This window comes from Colossoma macropomum, unplaced genomic scaffold, assembly GCF_904425465.1.
Source record: "Colossoma macropomum unplaced genomic scaffold, Colossoma_macropomum, whole genome shotgun sequence".
Lineage (NCBI taxonomy): Eukaryota > Metazoa > Chordata > Actinopteri > Characiformes > Serrasalmidae > Colossoma > Colossoma macropomum.
Genome location: NW_023494784.1, coordinates 12,893,378 through 12,918,886, shown reverse-complemented (window position 1 = coordinate 12,918,886; position 25,509 = coordinate 12,893,378). Strand labels below are relative to the sequence as shown.

The following is a 25,509-nucleotide window of genomic DNA, read 5'->3' as shown; positions in this document are numbered from 1 at the left end:
ATTTATATCTAGATCTCTGATGCTAGACAATAAATATTGCTGAGTGAACATTATCATGGCTCAGGTAACTTCAGTTTGAACATTAAGTCAACACTGATTAACCCCATCAAACATAGATACTTCACTATTCCTCACTTTTGTTTGTTGTTGTGATCACTGAAAAAAGACAGCATATCGCTGATCCTTCCACAGACGGATTACATATATATTTTAGATGTCTAGATTTGTTACCAGGGGCATTGAAACATAATCGGGACTCAAATATAATATATGGATTTTGTATGGATCAACACCTCTGATCAAACCAACTTTTTCTCGACACCTTGATCTGGAGGCCACTGATGGCTCATTTACATTATGCTGATGGAATGTCAATGTTATGGCCGCTGGACGCTACTTCTCTGTTTTGTGAATACTATCTATTGTTTGTAGTTGTCACCCAATGCCTGGTTTGGCTCATCAATACTTCTTTGTGTTAGATCAGGGGTGCTGGTGATGCTAGTTCACAAATCTTTTTTGGAAGTCAATTCCAAAACAGTTTGGACGGTTTGTGAAATGCAAGTAAAAACAGAAAGCAGAGATTTGTAAAATCCACTTTGACCTGTATTTAAATAAAAACAGCACAAAGACAACATATGTAATGTTTTGTCTTTTCAGCTTCATTGTTTTTGTAAGTATCTGCTTATTCTGAAATTGATGTCTGCAACATGTTCCAAAAAAGTTGGGATAGGAGCAATTTTGGACAAGGAACACTGTGAAAAATGTAGAAAAAAGAAGTGATGGAATGTTGCTTGGATACACAAGGAGCGTCCAGGAAAGGTACAGTTCTTAATGAGTAAGAAAAACGCCAAAAAATGCATCAGCGAATAATCCAACAGTTTAAGAACAACGTTCTCAACAAGAGTATGCAAGGACTTTCTAGGTATTTCATTCTCTACGGTGCATAATGTCATCAAAAGATTGAGGGAATCCAGGAACTCTCTGTGCGTAAAGAGCAATGCCGAAAACCACAACTGAATACTCAAGAACATCGATCTTTCAGATGGCACTGCGTTAAAAACATAACGCTTCTGTCACCACATGGGCTGAACAATACTTGTGACAAACCATCGTCAATAAACACTGCTTGTCGCTGCATCCACAAATGCAAATTAAGACTGTACTATGGACAGCGGAAGCCATATGTCAACATGGTCCAGAAACACCACCAACTTCTCTGGGCTCGAGCTCATCTGAAATGGACCGATGTACAGTGGAAAAGTGTATTGTGGCCTGACGAGTCAAGCTTGTTTCAGACTGTTTATGGAAATAATGGACGTCATCTTCTCTGGGCCAAAGAAGTAAAGGACCATGTTACTAGTGTGAACTTCAAAAACCAGCATCTGTCATGGTATAGGGGGATGTTAGTGCTCATGGCATTCGTAACTTGTACATCTGTGAAAGCACCATTAAAGCTTTTTCAGGGACGTCCATGCTTATTTCCACATGATAACACCAAGCCTCATTCTGCATGTGTTACAACAGCATGGCTGCATAATCAGAGAGCGTGGGTGTTAGGCGTGCCTGCCTGTCTCCAATTGACAATGTGTTGCATGTTATAAAGTGCAAAATACAACAACGAAGGTAGAGTATGGTTGCACAGCTGAAGACGTATATAACTGAAGAATGGCAAAAAAAAGTCTGCCTTTAAAACTGGGTCAGTTTGTGTCTTCAGTCCCCGACCATTTACTAAGTGCTGCCAAAAACAAAGGTGATGTAACACAGTGGTAAAGATTCTCCTGTTCCAACTTTTTCGGAACCTGTTGCCGGCATCATATTTGAAATAATCATATATTTACAAAACACAATAAAGTTCAGAAGGTAAGACATCAAGTACTGTGTTTTTGTGCTGTTTTCAATGTAATACAGGCCAAACAGAATGTACTGGTCACTGCCTCCTGTTTTCACTGCCATTTCACACACTTTTTTGGAAGTAGTTTTGTAGTTAAACAAACACACTAACATGCATACAATCACTACTTAGTAATGCTATTTGTATTTATTCTAAAACTGTGATTTCTGAACAAATAAGCATTCACTACCAGGATAAATAGCTTTTAAATGTAATTTTCTCAGGTGCGTAAAATATTACAGGACATTACTGGAAAACCCAGTCAGCCTGTAGCTGACAGTGCCTAACAACAACATGAGATGACAGCATAAACAAACAGGCATGACACTCTTCTGTGAGTAAGCTTAGTGCTGGGAAGGAAGTGGCAGTACCAGTTCTGTAGCTGGTCGAGGCCGGTGAGGACAGGGCCTCCGATGCACGCAATCTGCTGCCTACGCTTCCACTCCTGCAGCTCAGGCATCAGCTGAGAGGCAACCAGCGCGTCTATCTCCTTTATCACATCTGCCATCTTGGACAAAATCTCCTATTAAGAGAACACAAAAGCAAAGTTCAGTGTGAGGTAATTGTCAGGTAAATGTCATTCACGTTTGCCATCCAGCAAAAGCAGGAAATGCACCATAAATTCTACACTATAATTCCAAACCTCATTCTTGCCCTATTCTCCACTATTTCATCAAGATAACACTGTTTTTAAGATCTTTCCAACAGTAAGATGTTTGGTGGAGGTCACAGAAAGATATCAGCCATGCTTTAACCTCCCAACAGCACTATTGTGCTAGTAGTGAAAACATGGAACAGATTTAGCTCAGAATTTCTTTCAACAAGTCGGTAAGAAGCAGATTTACTAAAAGTGGCGCTAATTAACAACAGTCTTCTGAAACTTTGTGGAGGTGGGAGTGGTCAGTTTAGCAAATTAGCTACTAAGAAAAATTATGTAACACAAAACAGGTGCAACTTCATAAGTAGCATATCACCAACCGGCTGACAACTATTTTTCACACATCTTTTTTGTTTGGAAGCCATTTCCATCAGTACGAGGAAAAAATCTTTTAGAAATATTCCTAATTGTTTTTCCTCTCTGTAAGTTACAGTTTCAGTTACAGTTTGCCACCTTTTGACTTATTACGTCAAACATTTGACTGGGATTTTGACTTAGTATATCAATATAAGTTTGTTCTCTTGTTCTCTTGTTCTGATTTTTTAAATAGTCCTCATTTTGAGAAAATAAGTCATTATTTTGACATATTAAGTCAAAATATCAAGAAAATAATCAATTATTTTGAGAAAATGTCATTATTTTGTCACACTAATTCAAAATGTCAAGAACTCAAACATAAGTCAAACTCTCAGAGCAATGACAATGGCAGCCATGTGAGCACCAAAAACAGGACAAGCTTTTTCCAGGCATTACAGGCGTTATTGTTAATGTTTGCTCTAAGATAAGGATAAAGCTTCCTTCTATAGAGAGCAGCAAAAAGCTAAGAATGTCTTGGATTATCCATCTCACATTTTTCATGGACTTTTCCAGTGGCTTCCACTAGGCTGTCATTTTCACCATAGGTGTAGGACTGTTCACAGGATGGTCTCTTTTATACTACAATTAATTTGCCTCCCGAACAGAGCCCATAGAACTTTTTCTTACATGAACTTCATGTTTTATGCCTGCTATAAAATTGCTCTATGGGGATAATTAAAGCTGAATTGAATAGAACTGAACTGAGCTGATTCAAATAGCACACAGTCAGTATTTACTATCAGCCTCAGTAAACTGAATAAAGTGGTTTATCTTAATAATCTCCTTTCTGTTTTATCTTTGAGACGGAAATTCCTATAAATATATGCATAAGTGCAAAATAGTAGTGACCTTTCCTTTAACTTTATTATGGGCATGAAAGGGCCATTGTGTCTATTTAGTAAATCATGACTTTCACTCTTTAACACCAAAACATGGTGTGCAGTGATGCAAAATGTTAGCTGATCTGCACTTAAACTAAAAGTCTCAAGCAAAGATTTGTGAAACGAAATTGAAATTAGTGAAACTAGTAGCGTCTGTTTTTGGCAGGAAATCATTGTGTAGGCCTCACATGAAAACCATGCCCAAGTGCACAGAGGTGTCTTATAGAAGAGAACGGGTGAGACTGAAGTGCGAAAACCACACTTATATCATTTCAGCTGAATTATTTTGTAGAACAAATAAGCTAAGCAAGGTAGGTAAGGTCAATCAAAGCGTAGCTCTTTGTGATGAAAGAAAGAAACTTCAGTGAAAACCTGACAACTCTGGAAGCAACAAGGAATAAAAACTTCTAGAGAAGGGACGGGGGTTTACTGAGGGGCCTCCCTCACCTTTCTTTTGTAGTCCAGACGGTTGAGTATTTCCTGAAGGGCCATGACTTCTTGTTTCATGTTCTGAGAGTTCCTCTCCACTGGATCTGCAGTAATAGGTAGAGGTTCAGCAATACAAAGATAAACCAACTCCTTACACAGTGTTTCTGGGCCTAAATACATATAGTGCTAATGCTGCATACAGTACAATGACCTTAGGCTCATTTTAGTATTTTCACTGGCTCTGGTCCCAATAAAAATGCATGAAGAGCTTCTTGTCTAACACAATCACAGTCAGCTGTGAAAGTAAATGAGGGGGCAGTTTCAAGGGTACAAACCGCCACCCTTAAGTCCAGTCAAATCAAACCTGAAACACACCAACTGAGAGCTACTTGGTGGCCCATTTATGGTCATAGTGGAGAAATAAACTTCTTTGCATCTCATTGGCTTAGAGTGGCCCCAAAACGTACATGGACGCTTTAGCTACTTAACCATTGGTAAATTATAATGAAATTGCTTAGGTTACTTCATACAATGTTTAAGAAATTGCAATCTGTTTTAGAGAAAAAACACTTTTAGCGTAACATAACTCTGTGTGAAGAAAGCCTGAAGAAGAATTCCAACCAGACTGCACTAAGGCTACTGTAAAGTACAGGTGGGTCATCTGGGTCTGGGGCTGTTTTTCATACAATTGTGTCAGTGAGCTTGTGTTCATTGATGGTATCATTAATTCAGAAGACATTTTGGATGTCAACCTGCATAAGTTTGCAAAGAAATGTGCAAATGACAGTGATCTGAAGTCCTTTTTGAAAGAATATTTTGCCAAAAATGAAAACGACACTCTTTGGAATGGTCTGTTTAAAATAAATGCCACTTGGTTTGACATTTTCTTTCCTAACACAACGAACTTAATACATTTTTAAGGTGTCACAGATGTTCAAATACTTTTTGGAGCCACTGTATATAAAACGCACACACAGTGGCATGCAAAATTTTTGTTGTTTTTCTAACAGAAAAATAAGTTAACACATCCTCTACAGAGAACACACTTCTGTACATTTTAATGCACAATTACTGTTTACTTGCTGAGTTTAACATATTGGAAATACGTGGCTTTGTATTTGTATTTTATTTTTTTTTCAATATGTTAAACTCAACAAATAAATAGAAACTGTGCACTAAAGTTTGGAGAAATATGTCAAGTTCATCTTTGTTGCCCACAGAGGACGTGTTACTTATTTTCAGTTAGATAATCAACAAATGTCATTTGTAACATGTAACTGTGGGTTAATGTTACAAATGGGGTGCTCAAACTTTAGCACAGGACTGTACAAACTATGTCTGTATAGCGCAGAAGGCAATCCTTCCTGCAGAGTGGCAAAACATATCCAGATGTTTCTGCCAATCCTACACAGACACACTTACAGTATCTCTGGCTCATGAACTCTTATAAGTTCTGAATTATTTGTGTTGTTTTGCTATACTTTTTAAGAGGATTTACATCATTAAATACAATGTTTTATGTGATAACATTATGTATCAACAGGTTTCAATATCAAATAGCAAGAACACGTGAAAAGAATGTAAAAGATGGTCTTTTCATAATAATACCTTTTCATCTAATTCAAATCATAATAAATTATCTTCTCTTTTACTTACAATCACAAAAGTGGTACAAGTTAAAACGCAAAACTTGATAATTCCACACAATTTCTCAGATTTTTTCACTGAATTACAAGTAACAGGTAAATTATACAAATTTACAGTATGTTTTTCCTGCATATTGCCGACGATAACTGAAACTTCTGAGGGTTAACGCACTGCAGAAACCGGAGCAGGACAGCTTAATGAGGGGCTTTCCCAACAAGCTTTGTAGGATGGATCACTCACCTCGAAGCTGAAGGGTTTTGTAGCGAAAGTCGAAATCATCCTGCATATCCTCCAAATGCTTCACTGCCTGGTCCAGAAGCTGAACAAAACATTAAAAAAGATATAAAATCTGCTGAAAAGCTCTCACACTCTTTTCACAGCTCAATCATTATTATTATTTTATTTTAATAGAGGAAAAGTCAGTGCTCTAAAATCCTTCAGCTATTCTCATACACATCACTCAATTCCAGAGGATTCAAAAAGTCAAAATAGTGAATAAAAAGATAAAAGGGAGAATAACAAAGGGATAAAAAGTGAAAAAAGGACTGAATGAAAATATTCTAATACATATATGTAGAATGGAAAAAGCAGAACATGTAAAAAAGTCTGGTCTAAAATTCGTCTAAATTTGCTTTGGGCCAGAGACCAATATTACAGAATATTGAGGTAGTTTAAATATGTATTGGCCTAAATTTGGCCTAAAAGTTGGCCTAGATTTTTCAAAATATCATAATATTTTGAATGTTATTATTTTTCTATTCTTCCTACAACGTAATTTCACCATTCCCTTTATACAGTCATTCTAATCTATGGTTAGTTAAAAAAAATGATCAAATACAAAAAACTGCACTTAATTATACAAACAGAACATCACCAGTTAATTAACTACATTCACAGACTTTAAACACCACTTGGTAAGATTATAATGTAGTTTATAAGTCTGTAAAAGAACATTGGGCAATATGTAAATAAAATAAACTCCAGTACTTGATGCTCTCTGATAGAGAGTACAATGGACGAGCTTGTCCAGAAGAAGAGTGCTAGTTTAGTGATATTTGTTTTTCCACCAAACAAATGCAGAGAATCACTGAATGTTAACCGCAGCCTGTGCAGAATATAGTTACCATTATGAATAATTAAGCAAAATTAGAAGTTAGCTCTGTTGGTAATTATATAGCGACTATATTACCCTTACTGAAAAAAGACTCACATATTTTGTTGATTTTCTAAGTGAAAATAAAAGAACAGATCCTCTACAGAGAGAACACTTCTGCACAATTTAATGCACAATTACTGTTTATTTACTGAATTAAACACATCGTAAATAATCTAATAAAACAAAATGTGGTCTGTGCAAAATCTATGCCACATTTTATGTTTGTTTTTTTTCTAATATCGTAAAGTCAGTAAAAACAGAAAATTTACAGTAAAATTTGCAGAAAAATGTCATATTTAAGTTTGTTCTGTGTAGAAGATGTATTAACTTGTTTTCAGTAAAAAAAACTGATTTGACCAGAGGTGTTCAAACTTTTACATACTGCTGTAAAGAGTTTGGATCATAAACACACTGTTTATTGCAATAATTCTGCAGACAATAATCTTTTGTGTTCCCAAGCTTGGTCTAAATTGGTTTTCTCTTGAGTGAGTGAGAGTTTTCTGAAACTGTGAAAGAACAATTCTGCAAGGTCCTCATATCTGTAAGCGAATTACTCCTGAGCGGCTTTAGTGCCTCAGTGTCCTCACCTGCACGCTGCTGCGGATCACGGCCACTCTGTTGTCCAGGTTCTTCTGCTTCTCAAGAGCTGCTGAGTTTTGCATAGACTTCTCCAGTGGACCCTGATACAGACATGAGGACAAGAATATGTAAAGGACAGAAACACTGTAATTTAAAAAGATAAGAAAGGCACAAATAGGAAGGATGGTAAAGGAAATAAACATTCTTTTAATGTAAGTTAATGTAAAGAGGTTTACACATACTTTTAAATCATTTCTTTTTGTGGTTTTGTGTATATTAAATTATGTAAATACATTTAAAAAAAATCAACAAAAATGGAGATACAAGGTTTTGCCCTGACAGCAAAGATACATAGTGGTGTTACTCAAAAGTTATGACACGTTTTAGTTTTTTTCCAATATGTTAAACTTAGCAACATTAAAAAAATAGAAATTGTGCACTAACATTGACAGAAAAATGGCATATTTAGGTTTACTCTCTATAGAGAATGTTAACTTATTAACAAAGCATGTAATTTAACCAGGGGTGTTCAAATGTCTGCATATAGCAGTTCAGTCTAAGACAGGCCACTGGCTTCCTCATGGGGGCTCAGACCTGGATTTTCTTATTGTAATGCTGATTTTTTTTTCCTCTCTGTAAAGCTGCTTTGTGACAACACCTGTTGTGAAAAGCGCTGTATAAATAAACTTTGCTTGCTTGTTTTAATTTAAACAAAACATATAGAGAAGAATCTAACAGATTTTCATAGTTTTTAGTTTCAGTTTTTAGTTTTACTTTTAAGTTCTTAACTATTGTTCAATCTCTCTGAGAAGTGAACAGTTTTTGTTACTGTGCCTTTAAAAGTCATAAATAAAGATATATGCAAAAGGCACCTCAGCAAAAAAAAGTGTTTTTGAATTTAAAACTCCACATAAATTTAAAATACATATAAATAGACTTAAATACAGTAAAAAGTAACAACAATCATTTCTTGTTTACGAAAAATAGTTAGTAGCTTTTTTAAATATTGTTCCAAGAGGCCCAAATTCAAAAAGATGTGAAAACCTGTTAAGACTGGACTGAATTCCTTAATGACTCTGCAGCGACTGTCCACAGTAACAGTATGGCGGCCACATGTAAACGTGTTCATGGTTGTGATGTCACAGCCAAAATTAAAAACAGTCTTTTTTTAAACATACTTGAACAACATGGACTGGAAACTGCCTTTAACAATGTTCACACTGTACATCCGAATCATTTTTCTTTATTTAAAATAGTGTTTTTCAGTGACGTGGCCCCTAAATGTCTGGTACCTGCTCCTGCATGCTGGCGGCAGATATGATGCGTCTCTCCTCCCTCAGACAGTTGGAGATGACTGCAGACAGGTGCTGAGGGTTGGCTTTGTATCTCAGCTGCAGAAGAAACAAACAAAGCTCACATTAGTCATTCATGTTTGTCAGAAACTGAATTTGCTTCTGCTCAGATGATTTTGCTGATTACCTCTGGAAGTCCTGCAGATAATCATTCAAGAACAGCAATGATGTGAAGCTGATGCATTTAGATCAAAGTGACTTACATTCCCCATACATCACCACATAACTTACAGTAAAGGGAAAGTCCCACAGGGTAACTTTGGGTTAAGATGGTTGTAGCAGTCGGTTTGAATCAGACCTTGTGGCCTTTTCTCCTACATTTATGCTGGAAACACTGCTTCGGATTATAGAGACCGTTACTAAATGTTTACAGAGAATATCACCAAGGCAACCTACTGTTTAAATAATGTTTCCAAGTGACGATGGATTGGGATGACTGAGTAGATAATTTGAGTCAAGCTTTGTGGAGATTATGAGAGCAAATGAGAGCAAAGTGGTAGATCCTGTCTGAAGTGGCAAATACTAAAGTTCTGTTTTCAAGAATATTTGTTAAAACACATTTTTGCATTGTAACAGAAAAGCAAATGGTAAAACAAGAGGAGCTTTCATTCTTTTCAGGTGAGCTGTTTTCAGTTTTTTTTTTTTTTAAAGAAATCTGCAGGGATATTTTTCCACACCTCCAAAATTCAGTCTTAGAAGTTGGTTGTATTTTCTGTTTCTCACAATCAAATAAAAGTTTTAACTACTGTTTATCTGATGGGGACAATTATGGTGGTCTACCAGGTCTTGTGCGATGGTTAGGAGCCTCTATATTTTCTCTTTATAATGTGAATATATATATATATATATATGTCTGTTGTCAGAAGAAAACCTTGTTTCTCCAATATGAGAACTTTATAGGAAAAAGAAAAAACCTACTCTACTTTCAATGTAAGTCAGTGGAACCAGACTTTTTTCCAAGTCATTTTGGGCCATTCTTCATGAAATTTACACACAATGTAAAGGGAAACAAAAAACGAAAAACAACAAAAATGGAGACACAAGGTTTTCTTCCGACAGCAGCGATGTTCATACTTAGTTCCCAAGTGAGCCTGTCCACACCTAGAGGTGAGAACATCTCGTTCACCTCCACTGATGTGCAACTGAGTATATCTTTCTGCACTAATGGTTAAGCAACGCTGCTGAACGCCTCACCTGACCACTGTTTAAGAATACTATTACTGATACCAGCCCAGCAGCAGAACTCCGAGCTCTGACCGCAATAACTGATGTAGGCAGAGGCAGAGCTCTGAATGCCCCAAATGCAAATTTACAAAAGGATTGTCAGGAACCGTCTGTGCAGTTCCAGGAATCGGCGTCAACAAGGAATGCAGTTTTACAGGAGTGATGCAATCCATAGGTGAAAGCAAAACAGAGCAATCTAAGCTTAGCTGAATATCAACACCACACGCACCTGCCTTTAGCATCAGGGGAAAGCCACTCTGAGAACTCTTTCCAGATGTGAGGGGAAAGTTCTGACCCAGAAAGCACACAGTGTTTTGGTCACCCCACGCTTTGCCCTTTCACTTTGTTGTCTGGTGCTCAGGCAGGCATGGCACGGCGACATCCAACTACTGCATGCAAATGATCTGCATTGAGCAAAACCCCTGACATTTGACTCCTCTGAGTTTACAGTTATCCATTCTGAAATCCCCAAATACACCCACCTGCCAAAAAAAACCACCTCTCTCTGAGTAATGTACAACTCTCCAGTCCGGTATATCTGATAAACATCACTGCAGTTACGATCTCGTGTTATGCGGCTTTTCAGGAACTAATTAAAGAACTGACACCTCGACAAACCTCCCCCCCTTCACCATCTCTGTCTGTGGTTTACTAAACCTTTCACAGCTTTGCATCCACCAGAAACATTCATGTTAACTTGCAGCAGTTTGGGTTTATTTTATTGTTGTTGTTGTTGTTGTTGTTGTTGTTCTTGTCTCTTGTGTAAAGGAAATTACATGCGGCATCCTTGATGATGTTCAGGGTTCAGATGAAAAACAGGTGAGCTCAATGTCGGCACAGGGCAGGAAACCACAGTTCAATTCTGCAGAGGCGCATTTCCACTGATCGCTGAGAAAAAGCTTCCACTAATGTCCCTCTAAACAACTACAAATGTCTAAAACGTACTGGGTTTTTAAGAAATTGCAGTACTTACATTTGCACTTTGGTTTCAAAGTCATACTTTCATTTTTGATCATTTATTGGCAGAATGAGTGTCTTTCACAGAGGCCAAACTCATTAGATCACAGGGACTTAAGGTAAGACAACCTTACAAGGTATCTCATTTAACTGCAACACATTCTCTGCATGCTTTGGTGCCCAAATACGACAACAGTGCTAACCCCAAAGGGCCATTTACTTTGCACACGTGCTGCCTTCTCACTTCCCCATGTGTGACACCAAACAGCACAACATGTACAAACACATGAGACCTCCCCGAAGATGCAGGAAGTGGCCAAGACATACAAAGATAGGGGTAACCAAACACGTGCCGCAGGAATGTGAATGATTAGGTCAGTGCCAGTTAGACAGGCATGAATGGAAGAAAGAACCATGACATGATCAGGTGTTCCCCTGACTTCCACTAAACCTCTGTCACGTTTACAGTAATACCAATAAAATAAAGTAACCTCAATTTCAGCTCACAGTGGACACATTTGATCCATTCTTCTGGGAGGAGGTACAGCTTTTGAAACCCAGCGTGGCCTGGTTTCCCAAAATCACCAGTTCAGATTCTCAGTCTATTTAAACAGAGCGCTGAACACCCACAGGCTTACGATTCAGCTTTTATAAGAATGAGAACTGTGGGCCCACATTTGACCCTTGCTGCTTAAGAGGTTAAAAGTTTAAGGAACTTCTACTTTTGAAAGTGTACTTTTGTTTTAAGTGTACTTAAAACTACTGTTGAAAAGTTTAGAGTCACTTATGTTCATCATGTTTTGTTATTTTATTCAATAACAATTTTTACAATGTGGATTTAAATGCATTATTAGTGAACAGTAAATATTATGCAGAATTATGCACTCTCCATGCTATACAGCTGTCTTGGGTCATGAGAATCACAGACAGATACATTCACCATCTGGACAAATGAATAATTTCTTAATTATAGAATTATCTTCATTTTAGAAGTGTACTCTAATTAGTATTAGTAATATTAGTATCGTGTGGCCAATACTGATTTAAAGGAACTAGAATTTCAGATTATATCAGCCAATATAAATTTATATTTACATGAGTTTAATTTTAAACTTTTATAGTTTTAGTTATTAAAAAGTGCTTTACTGGCTGCTATGATAGGCAGTTCTCAGCTATCACACTTCTGAAACTCAAATAAACAGTAGACACAGGTCTTAAATAACATAAAAATACTATAGAACAGGAGGGAAGCTGGAGCTACTCAGGATCATTTTTGATTCTATTCTCTTAATTATTTTTCTTATTTTATCAGTTTACTTTAAGGGTCTACATTCTATATTTTCTTGTATTTCTAAATCTCTGAAGTTCATAACATTTGTGTGGTTTTATATACCAAAAAACAATTTTACATAAACATTTTCCAGCCTCTCATCATCCCTACCATACGTTCACACTAGGAAGTGACAAGTCGCTAATGTCGACTCAAGTTTGTCTCTTGTGGGTGTGCTAGAGGCTTCTCTTGTCAAGTGTGGGCAAGTACACGCTGAGCTTCTGATGAAACGTAAAAATATGTACATATGCATTGCCATTTTGTTTAAAATATAAATTGCAGTTGTAAGTTTCCAAGTTTATAAGTTTCTCTTCCATGTTCTGAGTGATACTGCAGGGAATAGGAAGGAAATGCTGGTAGGAACAAAGAGTTCAGAGAGCAGTGGTTGAGGACCTCAGACCTCAGATGCCAACTGGTCTGACGATTTAGTTTGAACCAAACAGTCAGATTGTCGCTTCAGCGTGTCATAGTTTATTTATGTCGCTAAATCACGGCTATAAATCACGTCATCCCATAAGAGAATGACTGGACACCAGTTGCTTTGTGACTCTATGGTTAGAATTAAACATTGCTTTGCCTTTAAGACTAATGCATGGAAATTTGCTCTGTTCTGATTGGCCACCCTGCACTGTGCCTTATTCAAAAAGCAGGCTTCAGTGAAACACTCCTTATAACTTCGGTGTGAGTGGGCGGGGCTAAACTGCTGTAGGCTGGAGAGGCGGATACATGTAAATGTGTTGGTTTTCATAACATCACAAAAACAATAAATTCAGATTTTTTGCAGCTTAGTTTCCATATAAGGACTGTAAGAAAATGAAAAAAAAAAGTTTTGTGCTATTTCATCATATATTCATGCTAAATGATAGGTTTGGAGATGTTTTATATGTTTTGTCCCATATCATCAGGAGACTGTGAGTTCCTAAAAGTCACTAGATATCAGCACATTGGTCATATTTTTGCGTATACTGTTTTAATCCCAGGTCGTAAATATCAGCCGATATTATCAGCCAACTGATACATCGATCAGGCTCTACTTAGAATCAGTGTATACATGCATCTACAACAGGACTGATATAGCATTGAAGTATTTTGACTTATAATTCCAATGTTTTGTTGTATAAATAAAAAATCAATAGTCAAATCCTTCTTCAGATCTCTTTGAGATCCACCACTCTGTTTGCAGACATCACTGCGTAACTTAGCAACAACACAATGCAATGCAAGACGAGTGGGTCTTCCGCGTCCAGCGCTCTCACCTGTATCTGGTGGAATATTCTCTTCAGGTTGTGTCTGTGGAGAAAGTTCTGCTCCTGGGTGCACTGCCTCTCCAGCTGGATCAGGAAGTTGTTGAAGAGCACCGTAGCCATGGCCTCATGGTTTGTGGCTGTTTCCCTTTAGAAAACATCACACCGTCAATCTCTTATCTTATCGTGTCTTCTAACCAGAGAGTTACTCATGCTCCTCAAATGTTGTCATTACTTATGTTTCCGAAATGCAAATCAGCCTCTATTGAAGATCTGCAGGTTTCTATAAAAAAGTACAGCCACTCCACCACCACATCCTGCTACCCAAGAATCACACTCTGTTTAACTCTGCTCTTCTGAAAACGTCGGCTAACGACAGGGATTATTCTTTCTTATATCTTCATTGACTAAAAATGCATTGTGACTGTGTTTTTAAACCCTGATAAACCCTGATAAACCCTCATCCCAGCTGTCTATAGATTAGAGCTGTGTTTTATGTGTGTGTGTGTGTGTGTGTATATATATATATATATATATATATATATATATATATATATATATATTCTGTTATATGTCAATGTTATATTAACATACTGTGTTGTTGCTTTTCAGTTTTAGTGACATTTTTAGCAATATCAATAGCAATTATATTGACCAAAAAATTAAGTATATCTACAATATAATACCCACAAAAAAGCCAAGCTCTCCTGCTGTTTATTTTTAGTTTTTTTATTCACTATTTTGTGTTATTCACTATTTTTACTCTGCCAGTTAACTGTACTGTTTATTGCTCATTACTGCCAAGATTGCACAAGACTTAACACTATTTCTTAACAGTAAAATACTGTATTCATCATTTTATTGTAAAATCAACTAATCTTGGGATATTTTCTGTAATATTACTAACATTTCATAGGTCTGGAAAAAATAAGTCATTTTTATATGTAAATATACAGTAAATTATTGGCTACTGAGCTGCATCCCTTTACAGTTGTTGTGTAAAAATACAGGATATAAGACTGTATCTTGTGGTCCAAGTGAGTGTAAAGTCACAGTATACAGCTGCTATTTTACTGTTAATATCAGACAGTAACTTACTGTGAAAGTAATTCAAATAGTATCCAGTAATTGACTGTGATTTTAAAGTGTGTTTTTACAGTGTAATGTATCTCATTTACTGGGTGCTTCAGGTGTTTTAGAAGAAAATGTTAAAATCCACACAAAATAAATAATAATGTTTCCTTTCTGAAAATGTAATTTCTGTACAGTTAACAGTTAAGCACTCTGTAATGTTCCCTTTGGTGCCATTTTAATAGAAAAACAGAACAAAACAGCAAGAGATTTCTTTTTTGTTTGTAAGGGCAAAGAGTACGGGTACTCAGGAAGTATGCGTTCCTCAACTTTACTAATTTCACTTACTTATATTTATTTACTTACACTTATTTAATAACTTCAAGATCATCTAATACTGTGATGTATCTGAAAAATGTAACAATACTGAATTTGATCAGTGTCGTCCAGTCCTGCTGTGAAGCGTGAGGACCAAAAACCCCAAAAACCCAAAGCCTCCATACCAGTCCTGGCTCTCAATCCAGTTGGCCAGCACCTGTCTGAGCTCCATGGGAAAGTTGTCATCGTAAAAGTAGTCCACCTGCTCCAGGAACTTCATGTCTAACTGCTGGATTTGCTTCCATTGACTCATGTTGCTGCAGAAGTTGAAGGAGAAGAAGATGAATGTCAGTTCAAACCTGCTCACGACGTGCTTTCAGACCCTGATGAAATCAGGGCTGATGCTGGATCTCAGCGCGCTGTTAACACTCACAGCTTCGAAAACCCTTTCATCAAATGTTTTTAACCAGATTCTAAACGCTGTTAATGTGAAATTAACTACCTGCGAGAGTTTCCTCCACAATTTCGAGTCCTATGTGTTTCACCTCTTCAGTCCGTCTGGTCCGCTTTGAAGTGACTTTAGTCCTCTCTTTAGACTGTCTGCGTCCGGACAGAGAGCGGCTGAGTAAGTTCTGTGACCTCCTGTTCGTCCTGAACGGGCAGGTGAGCCTATAAACCCTGTTCAGTGCTGGACGCTGAAGTTTCACCTCCTTCACTACCGCTTCACTGCCTCTTCACTACCTCTTCACTGCTGCTTCACTGCCTCTTCACTACCGCTTCACTGCTGCTTCACTGCCTCTTCACTACCGCTTCACTGCCGCTTCTCCGCTCTGCACTGACGACGACCGGGAGTTTCCAATCGCACCCGTACTCAGACAGGACACGCCCACTGCTCTGTGATTGGCTACTGGTCCTCGCTTCCTTTCGTTTTTTTCTTTCTTTAGATCTTTAATTCATTCATTCATTTTAATTAATTAATTCAATTAATTTACTTTATTCAGTTTCTTTCTTTCTTTCTTTCTTTCTTTCTTTCTTTCTTTCTTTTTTCTTTCATCGATTCGTCTCTTTTATTAATTAAGTCTTTCATCAGTTCCTTCATCAGTTCTTTCTTTCTTTCTTTCTTTGATTCATCCCTTTTTTAATTAATTAAGTCTTTCATCAGTCCCTTCATCAGTTCCTTTATCAGTTCTTTCTTTCTTTCTTTCTTTCTTTCTTTCTTTCTTTCTTTCTTTCTTTCCTTCATTGATTCATCCCTTTTTTAATTAATTAAGTCTTTCATCAGTCCCTTCATCGGTTCCTTCATCAGTTCTTTCTTTCTTTCTTTCTTTCTTTCTTTCCTTCATTGATTCATCCCTTTTTTAATTAATTAAGTCTTTCATCAGTCCCTTCATCGGTTCCTTCATCAGTTCTTTCTTTCTTTCTTTCATTGATTCATCCCTTTTTTAATTAATTAAGTCTTTCATCAGTTCCGTCATTAGTTCTTTCTTTCTTTCTTTCTTTCTTTCTTTATTTATTTATTTATTTATTTCCATCTCTTGGTCTTCTTTCTCTGTTTTCTCTCTTTCTTTTATTCGCCACTTCTCTGTATCTTTTTATTCTTTAAAGCATTAATTTATTAATCGTTTTCTTCACTTTTTAATGTATCAATTCTTTCTTTCATTCTTCTTTTCTTTCATTCTTTCATTCTTTGTTTTTCTTTGTTTCCTTTTTCATTTATCAAATTTTGACCATTTAAAGAAAACAAACAAAAAAAAACAGATGTTATGAAAGGAAGAACAAAAATGACTTTGAGATAATCTTAAACAAAACAAAACAACAGAAAAAGGGCAACTAGTGAGCGCTACTAACGTTAGATATCGTCCACTGCTGTCCAGCGTTCTTTGAGAATAAGAGACGCCTGAAGCACTTTGTGATTTTTTTTTATTTTTTATTTTAAAAACATTCTAGGAAAATGTGATGAATCTGCACAGAATTAAGACTTGGGGGTTCATCCTGAGTCCGACTGCTGAATGAGACATTTACTATGTAAGGTATCTCTAACTGTGTAGCCCTGTCAGGATTTCTATCATCGGTATTACAGTGTAGAAATAAACGTGAGGGAGTAAACCTTTTCACACTACTTAGAACAGAAGCTTATAAAGAATCTGAGTCGAGTAAAGTTACCGTAGGTGAAGTCCATTCATGCTTCCGTCTGTGTGGCTGGATAATCAACAGGTAAAGTTTTCAAGGAAATGATTGAGGGTTGTTTTCATGAACAAGGAAACCTTTTTCTGAAAGGGGAATTCCCCTGTGATCGAAGACTATTCAGTAATACTTGTCGGTAGCCTAAAAAAAAAGAGGCTTTTACAAAAGCCACTTCCTTAGAAAGAGCTAATAAAGTTCAAAGACGTCAGGAATGTTGTCCAGTTCAGAAACTGTAACTGACATCACATATACAGTTATAGTCTGTACCATGAAGGCAAAGCCTTTATTGAGGAATAAATAAAACAAGAACTACACATGGAGAAGAAAATTCATTACTGTAATATTATTTATTAATTACAGTGTCACACATTCAAATGTCACACATTTAGGTTGAACTGATTCAACCTAAAAAAAAAAGTAAAATTACAGTTAAAAGTAGATTAACTAGTTTTCTTCAATGTAAACAAATACATTGAATGAATTATTCTTTCAATCATTGTATTTTTTAAGTTGAATAAAACAAGTTCAACTGCTTGTTACCACATGAAGTCATTATAAGTTGACAAACCATTTTTTACAGGCTCTGATATGACATACGTTGTCCAAAAAAGGTACTGCGCAGGTAATGTTTTCCATTCCAGGTACAAACAATGTAAAAATACCCTCGAAGGCACAACGATGGTCCGACTGTGTACCTTGAATACTTCTTTCTCAGGGGAAAGTGCATATTTGCATTTTCATAACCTAATGTCTTAAATTAGAGGTCTGTGGAAACGCTGCCATAGCAGCTGGGCTCACTAATCCTACTCAGAGAAGTTCCCTTCTTTGAGTAGGATTAGTCAAACAATACAGTGCATTATGGGTATTCCCTGTCCCCTAGGGTGCATGTGTCAGGATCCAGTCCTCGCAAGCCAAAACCCTGCAGACTTCAGCACACCGCCTCATTAAACACACCTGATGGCGCTCCCGACTGGGTCCAAAATAAATGGTTTAACATGGAGCAAATGGGGCAAGATGCCCTCAGTAGAGGTAATGCTAACCAATCAGCACTCACTAGCAGTAATGCCTACCAATCAGCACTCAGTAGTAGTAATGCCAACAAGTCTGCATTCAGTAGCAGTAATGCCAACCAATCAGTACTCAGTAGCAGTAATGCCAACCAATCAGCACTCAGTAGCAGTAATGCCAACCAATCAGCACTCGGTAGCGATAATGCCAACCAATCAGTACTCAGTAGCAGTAATGCCAACCAATCAGCACTCAGTAGCAGTAATGCCAACCAATCATCACTCAGTAGCAGTAATGCCAACCAATCAGTACTCAATAGCAGTAATGCCAACCAATCAGCACTCAGTAGCAGTAATGCTAACTAATCAGTACTCAGTAGCAGTAATGCCGACCAATCGGCACTCAGTAGCAGTAATGCCAACCAATCAGTACTCAGGAGCAGTAATGCCAACCAATCAGCACTCAGTAGTAGTAATGTTAACATCATACAGCACAAACTACACCAAAAAAAAAAAGAAAAAAATGAAATTTACATGTATGGTTTCTTTGCTTTTTGGTAAAATATGTACCTCTACTTTCCAAAATTAAAGGAAGGCTCTAAAATTGTTATTACAAACTATTTTAGCTTTTCAATTTTAGCCGTTGAGCTCCATTCACCCCCATTCATTAAGGACTTGCTCTTGGGCGCCCTCTGGCGGTTTGCAGTTGTGTTTTTGATTTAAATGTTTTTTGAGATGTTGCAAGAAACAGCTTTAGTTCATTTATTATAAAAGGAAAAAAGCTTTTATATGTCTAAATTTGCTTTTGTGGATATGATACTTCGCTAGAAAAAAATATTTTATGAACATTATTTTCATAATCATGAAAATAGAAAGTGAACATAAAATTCACACTAATGCTACACTCTTAAAAAAGATGGTTCTTCAAGGGTTCTTTATTAAAGACAATTGTTCTACATAGAACCATGAACACTCAGAAAGAACTATTTGCATGATTAAATGGTTCTTTGCATGGTGAAATGGTTCTTCAGATTGATGAAGAACATGATGTATACAGTTCACATAGAAAGTTTTTCAAATTGGTTCTATATAGCACCAAAAAGGGTTCTACTATTGCTACAATGTCTGTAACTGTTGTAACAACAGAAGAACCTATTTTCAAAAAGGTTCAATTTAGAACCATATACAGCACATTCTCCATTAACCTGAAGAACCATTTCACCATGCAAAGAAAACTTTAAGCATGCAAATGGATCATTGAGTGCTCATGGTTCTATATAGAGCCACTGTCTTTACTAAAGAACCCTTAAAGAACAATGTTTTTAAAAGTGCATTTTTTATTGAGTTCAGAAGATCAGGGCAGAATTTCTCAGTGTGGCTGCAGAACCAAATAAATGAAGGGCTGTTTCTGATGGACATCTGGTATCAATGTCTTTTAATTAAAGCTGTTAGTGGGGTAGAATCTATGAATTAACCTTTAAGGGACGTCTCTCACTTTATTGGACAAGAAACGCTGTAAGGGCAAAGTTCATGCTTTCCTCCAAGATATATTCTCTACAAACGTATTTTGATATGAGACGGCACATGGGATTGTAACAGTGTTAATCTGAAGCACGTTCCTGATTGCCTTGTTATTCTCACAAAGGCTGGGTGAAAAGCCTATTCGCCCTACATCCAGAGAACAAGGATGCATATTTAAACCAACAGTAACTGGACCAGGTTGTTGGCCTCACAGAAGCATGACAACACCTGAAGGTCTGGTGTCAAACACTGTAGCAGTTGTTCACAGTTCCACACATTTGCTCAGGATTCTGGTGTTTGCAAACTGTGCTGAGTCAGTTTCGTGTGCTACACCACCTCCTGGTGCTGAGAATAAAAGGAGATTCCAGCTGCTGCTACTGCTACAACTGTAATGTCTCAGAGATGCAGTGTAGATAACTGTACGCAGGCCTGCCGTGTCAGAAACCACATAGGCGAGTCTATTTCAGATGACTGTGTGACATGGTTCGAAGGAAATGTGTGATGATTTTGACATGAGTGTTTTAAATTAGCCTTGCAGCTTCAGTACAAAACTAAAGAAACCTACAATCGTAGAAGTTCAGTCAAATTCTATGTTTTTTAAATTTTCTAAGTGAAAATAAGTTACACATCCTCTACAGAGAACAGGCTTCAGGATGGAGTCTCTAAGGTGACAGGGGGATTAATTTTCAATAAGACATGGCCACAAAGTGGTATATGGAGGCCACAACTTACTATATTGAGGCCACAAATTAATATACTAAAGCCACAAATTACTATATTGAGGCCATGAGTTACTAAACTGAGACCACGAGTTACTATATTGAGGCCACAAATTAATATACTGAGGCCAAAAATTACTATATTGTGGCCACAAATTAATATACGAAGGCCATAAAGTACTATATTGAGGCCACAAATTACTCGATTGAGGCCATGCATTAATATATTGAGGCCACAAATTAATGTATTGAGGCCATGCATTAATATATTGAGGCCACAAATTACTATATTGTGGCCACAAATTAATATACGAAGGCCACAAATTACTACACTGAGGCCACAAATTACTCTATTGAGGCCATGCATTAATATATTGAGGCCACAAATTAATGTATTGAGACCATGCATTAATATATTGAGGCCACAAATTACTATATTGTGGCCACAAATTAATATACGAAGGCCACAAATTACTACACTGAGGCCACAAATTACTCTATTGAGGCCATGCATTAATATATTGAGGCCACAAATGAATTTACTAAGGCCACAAATTAATATATTGAGGCCAAAGATTAATACATTAAGGCCACAAATTACTACATTGAGGCCACAAGTTACTATATTAAGGCCATAAATTACTACACTGAGAACACAAATTAATATATTGAGGCCACAAATTAATATTTTTTCAAAATTTTGATTGAAATATATTGAAAGTTTTTCTTAACTTGTGGTCTCCAAATACTAATTTGTGGCCACGTCTTATTTAAAAATAATCCCCATATCACCTCATCATTTTAATGCACACTTTCTGTTTATTTGCTGAATTTAACATATTGAAAAAATATGAAATGTGGCCTGTGCAAAAGTTATGGCACATTTTATATTTTATTTTTTCTCAGTATGTTAAACTCAGCAAATAAGTAGAAACTGTGCACTAAAATTTACAAGAAAATGCCGCATTTCAGTTTGCTCCATGTAGAGGATGTGTTAACTTAAATCAATAAAACATTTGATCGGGGGCGTTTAAACTTTTGTATAATCATGAAAAAGCAAGAGCTCATAAAAGTCTGCCTCTTTCTCTGCAGTTCTGCTCGTGGTCAGTAGATGGCACTGTTGGACTGCAGGACTTCATCGCTGTTGCCTGTATTGCCTTCAGAAAAATGTTTTCTGTTTCACCCATGTTTCCTTCAGAAATGACATTTTCTGTACATCTCTGGCAGAAATTACCTTCACTGGACTCACAATCAATGAAATCCAAGCCTCCACAAACACCTTCAGTTATCAGGGATTGGAGTGACTACATTCCCTCTTACAGACCTCTGGACCCCGCAGTGCAGACCCCTCACTCCCGTTGTATACTTTATCAAGATGGACCAGGGTGTAAACAAAGAGTTTCATTCTAAAATTCTGTAAACCCATTTGTATTCATTTTGGATAGAAAGAATAGAAAAGCATTACAGCTGATGTATAAAAAATCCAGTTTTATTTCTATATGATATGAATATAATAATAAAAGCCACGTGTTGTCAAATTGAACTCAGAACCATTGGCCAACTGTGTTTGCAGAGGAATTAGACCTCCGCATTTAACCCATCTGTGCAGTGAAACACCCACATACATGCACACTAGTGAACACACACACACTAGCAGGCAGTGAGCACACTTGCCCGGAGCGGTGGGCAGCCCTATCCACAGCGCCCAGGGAGTAGGTGGGGGTTAGGTGTCTTGCCCAAAGGCACTTCAGTGACATACTGTCAGCTCAGGGGATCGAACGGGCAACCTTCCGGTCACAAGGCTGGTTCCCTAACCTCCAACCCATGACTGCCCATGTTGCTAATATTATAATTATTATTATTAGTAGTAGCAGTAGTAGAAATACTAATATTACACATAAAATACATACATACATACATCATCTACACCACTTATCCCGCATAAAATAGGAATACCAATTACTGTATTTGTATTAATATGTTTGAAGGCAAAAAGGTAATCTTAAAGGGCCCATATCATGGAAACCCAAACTATCCTTGCTTTTTTTTCAAATGAAAGAGTTTAATATAGTATATAAATTTAAATACATATTGTTCACTCTCCAGCCCCTACAGTCCATATGTGGAATCTAAGCTGCAAATATAGCTCATTTTTGTGATGTCATGAAAATCAACACATTGAAATCTATCCAACTAATCAGTCTACAGCAGTTTAGCCCCACGCACTCACACTGAAGTTACAAGGTGTGTTTCAACTTGGACTGCTTTTAAAAATAACAAACATACGAAAATCAGTCTTAAAGGCACAGTGACAAAACCAGGTTGTTTCATTCCAAGGAATAAAGAGAGGTTGGAAAACGGTTCTGTAAAAATCCTTTTTGGTACATAAAACCACATCATTATTTTACAGTTACAGCAATGTAGTCTCTGATTGGGCCCCCAAATAAATGAAAAGTAAAGGGGTAATGAATTACATTTATACTTGCATTTTTTTTTTTAGTTAAAGGGCCCAAAACAAAATTTCCCTCACTTTTTTGGAAAAAAGTACATAAATATTGTCAGTGGTGGACAGTGATGAAGTAGGTGGTGACATCCTGTATAAATAAAAATAATGCGTGGCCACGCCTTATTAATGCGTGGGAACGAGATGATTAAGTCCTGGCCACGACTTAGTACAGCGTGGGCTTACTAAGTCGTGGCCACGCATCAGGATCTCGTTCCCACGCTTTAGTAAGTCGTGGCCAGGCGTTAATCATCTCATTCCCACGCCTTACTAAGTCGTGGCCACGCATTATTTTTATGTATACAGGATGTCACCAGCGGGGCTCCGTAGTAATGGAATTAGAGGACCTCAGAAAATCAAATGTTATTGAACAGGCCTGCGTGTCGCTCTCCAGCCTCTAGGCGGCAGCAGCGCCTCCAGTGCTGCAGGAGAAGAAGAAGATCAACATGGTGGAGGAGAGTGGGACCCGCGTGGTTCGCTGCGGCGGCAATAAAATCAACTTTAGAGCTCCGATCATCTCTAAAGACAGCAGGTACGAGCAGAGATATGATAACCCTAAAGGCTTTTCTGACCGGCCGCCCTGATGGGTGAAAACAGGAGCGTCTTATTAGATTTTTCCCGTTCCACCTTAAATCGTGCAGCACTTACCATTAAGTGCTGCACCATTTAAGGTGGAACAGGAAAATTCTCATTTTTCTTACATCTTTAACAGTGTTTCCTTCTAAATCTGAGGCACAGCTTTTCTGAACCCTACCAGAGTTAATGTCCCCCACCCGGTTACCTGCCGGTGCCCCATGTGTTGATACGCCATCTACTTGAATGGCAGACTTAAAGGGGAACTCCACTGATTTTTCAAAATTTCTGTAACACGTTATATGTTATAGTTCAGTGTTTGAGATGTGAGCAGTCATTCAGAGTGATTTGATGTGAGATGGTTCATTGTAGAGAAAGTTACAGAGTCAGATTTGTTTACAGTGGTGGTGATGGGAACCAGGGGTCACCATGTCTACAACACAAATATAGCCATTTTATTTACTATCCCAAACCACCAGTGAACCGACACGTGTCTTCTGAGTTATCATATGTAATGCTGATGATTGTCAAATAATCAGAAACCTAAAAAAACAAAATTTCTTTGGGGACTATTTTGCCTTAGATCATGCTCCACCGTGAATAAATTGAAATATGTTTATTAAAGTACAATTTAGACCAAAACTTTGTCACAGAGCTGCCATAAAACAATGTCTCTGGCATCAAGCTCTGTATTCATAGCCATTTCATGTAATAACTTTCTCTGATGGAGCTTTTAGAGGCATTAAACTCTTAAGATGTCTGGTTCCTATCACCACCACTGTGAACACTTCTGTTTTTCTACAGCAGAGCATTTCACACCAAAGCACTCTGAATGACTATGTACATCTTATCCATTCACTTGTGTAGAATTTCCCCTTTAACGTCTAAAGCTATTCAAATGTTAATTGCTTTATGTATTAAATCTGTTTTGTTTTTTGTTTTTTTTTTTAAATGCATCTGTCCTCTTAGACATGGTCACATCAGAGAGAGCTGCTTAAGTTCCTTTGATGGAGAACATGGGCTTGGTTCCTGTGTTCGTCCAGACAGAAGCAGGACACAAAATAATTTACACGTCTTTATGTCAGTAGTGATAGACCATTTAATTCTCCTGACTATATTTCAAACAATAATAGTGCAAATCAAAAATGAAATCAGATGCTACACTGACTAAAAACCAAAACTCTTTGGTGCAAATTTAATTTGTCATCTGCACTTTTAATAGTTGTGTTTGCAAAAACACTGTGAAATTAACTGTGTCCAAAAGTATCCAGACACCCCTTCTAAACAGTTCCTTTAAGGTGAACCCACATGTGACGCAGGAGTTAAACGGTGTGCACACAGCTTATATAATCTCAATAAAAAAGCTCTGCTCGATAAAATGGGACGTTCTGGAGCAGCCACACACTCCTTTGGGATGAGTTGGAGTGTCCAGAACTGATCAACCAACATCAGCACCTAACCTCACTAATGCTCATTTTGAGACTGTCTCACTCTCTCCCATCATCAGTTTCTGTATGTGTGTGTGTATTTATTTATTTATTTGTTTATTGTAGGTTCCTGATATGTGCTTCAGGGGATTTAGTCAAAGTGTTTAGCACCAGCACAGAGGAGTGCGTCCATGTGCTAGAGGGCCACACAGGCCAAGTGACTGGCGTTGTCTTGAATCCTGCCAACCACCTCCAGGTCTGTATTAATCGTATCTTCTTCATAGACAAACAGCTTCAGTGTATTATAGAAGTGCTTGTGTATAGGTGAGTCATTGTTTCTGGCCCGTGTCATGTTGTACTGGACCGTGATGGTTGAGTTGCTTTTTTGCTTGTCTTCAAATTTTGCGCTATTTTCCAGCAAATCATTTGTGAACGTTTTTCCCGACTCTATGGTGAGAGGCTTTCACTGAATTGCAGAGTT

At 37.4% G+C, this 25,509-nt stretch overlaps 2 protein-coding genes across 5 annotated transcripts in view; one reads left to right on the top strand and one right to left on the bottom strand.

Annotated features, from left to right (window-relative positions):
- stat4 (signal transducer and activator of transcription 4) overlaps positions 1 to 15,950 on the bottom strand; it is a 39,743-nt gene extending 23,793 nt beyond the window's left edge. For all 4 annotated transcript variants that reach the window (XM_036586488.1, XM_036588073.1, XM_036587286.1 and 1 more), the window contains exons 1-8: positions 15,597 to 15,950; positions 15,280 to 15,411; positions 13,718 to 13,853; positions 8,891 to 8,989; positions 7,607 to 7,699; positions 6,104 to 6,182; positions 4,235 to 4,320; positions 2,263 to 2,414 (exon numbers count right to left, since the gene is read on the bottom strand). In XM_036586488.1, the coding sequence (XP_036442381.1) occupies positions 2,263 to 2,414; positions 4,235 to 4,320; positions 6,104 to 6,182; positions 7,607 to 7,699; positions 8,891 to 8,989; positions 13,718 to 13,853; positions 15,280 to 15,407 (773 nt within the window). In that variant the 5' untranslated portion in view covers positions 15,408 to 15,411; positions 15,597 to 15,950. The remainder of the gene's footprint in view (positions 1 to 2,262; positions 2,415 to 4,234; positions 4,321 to 6,103; positions 6,183 to 7,606; positions 7,700 to 8,890; positions 8,990 to 13,717; positions 13,854 to 15,279; positions 15,412 to 15,596) is intronic.
- Positions 15,951 to 23,456: 7,506 nt separating this feature from the next.
- Positions 23,457 to 25,509, top strand: part of wdr75 (WD repeat domain 75) — a 30,357-nt gene continuing 28,304 nt past the window's right edge. The window contains exons 1-2 of the mRNA XM_036585314.1: positions 23,457 to 23,560; positions 25,155 to 25,284. Coding sequence (XP_036441207.1) covers positions 23,475 to 23,560; positions 25,155 to 25,284 — 216 coding nt within the window. The 5' untranslated portion in view covers positions 23,457 to 23,474. The remainder of the gene's footprint in view (positions 23,561 to 25,154; positions 25,285 to 25,509) is intronic.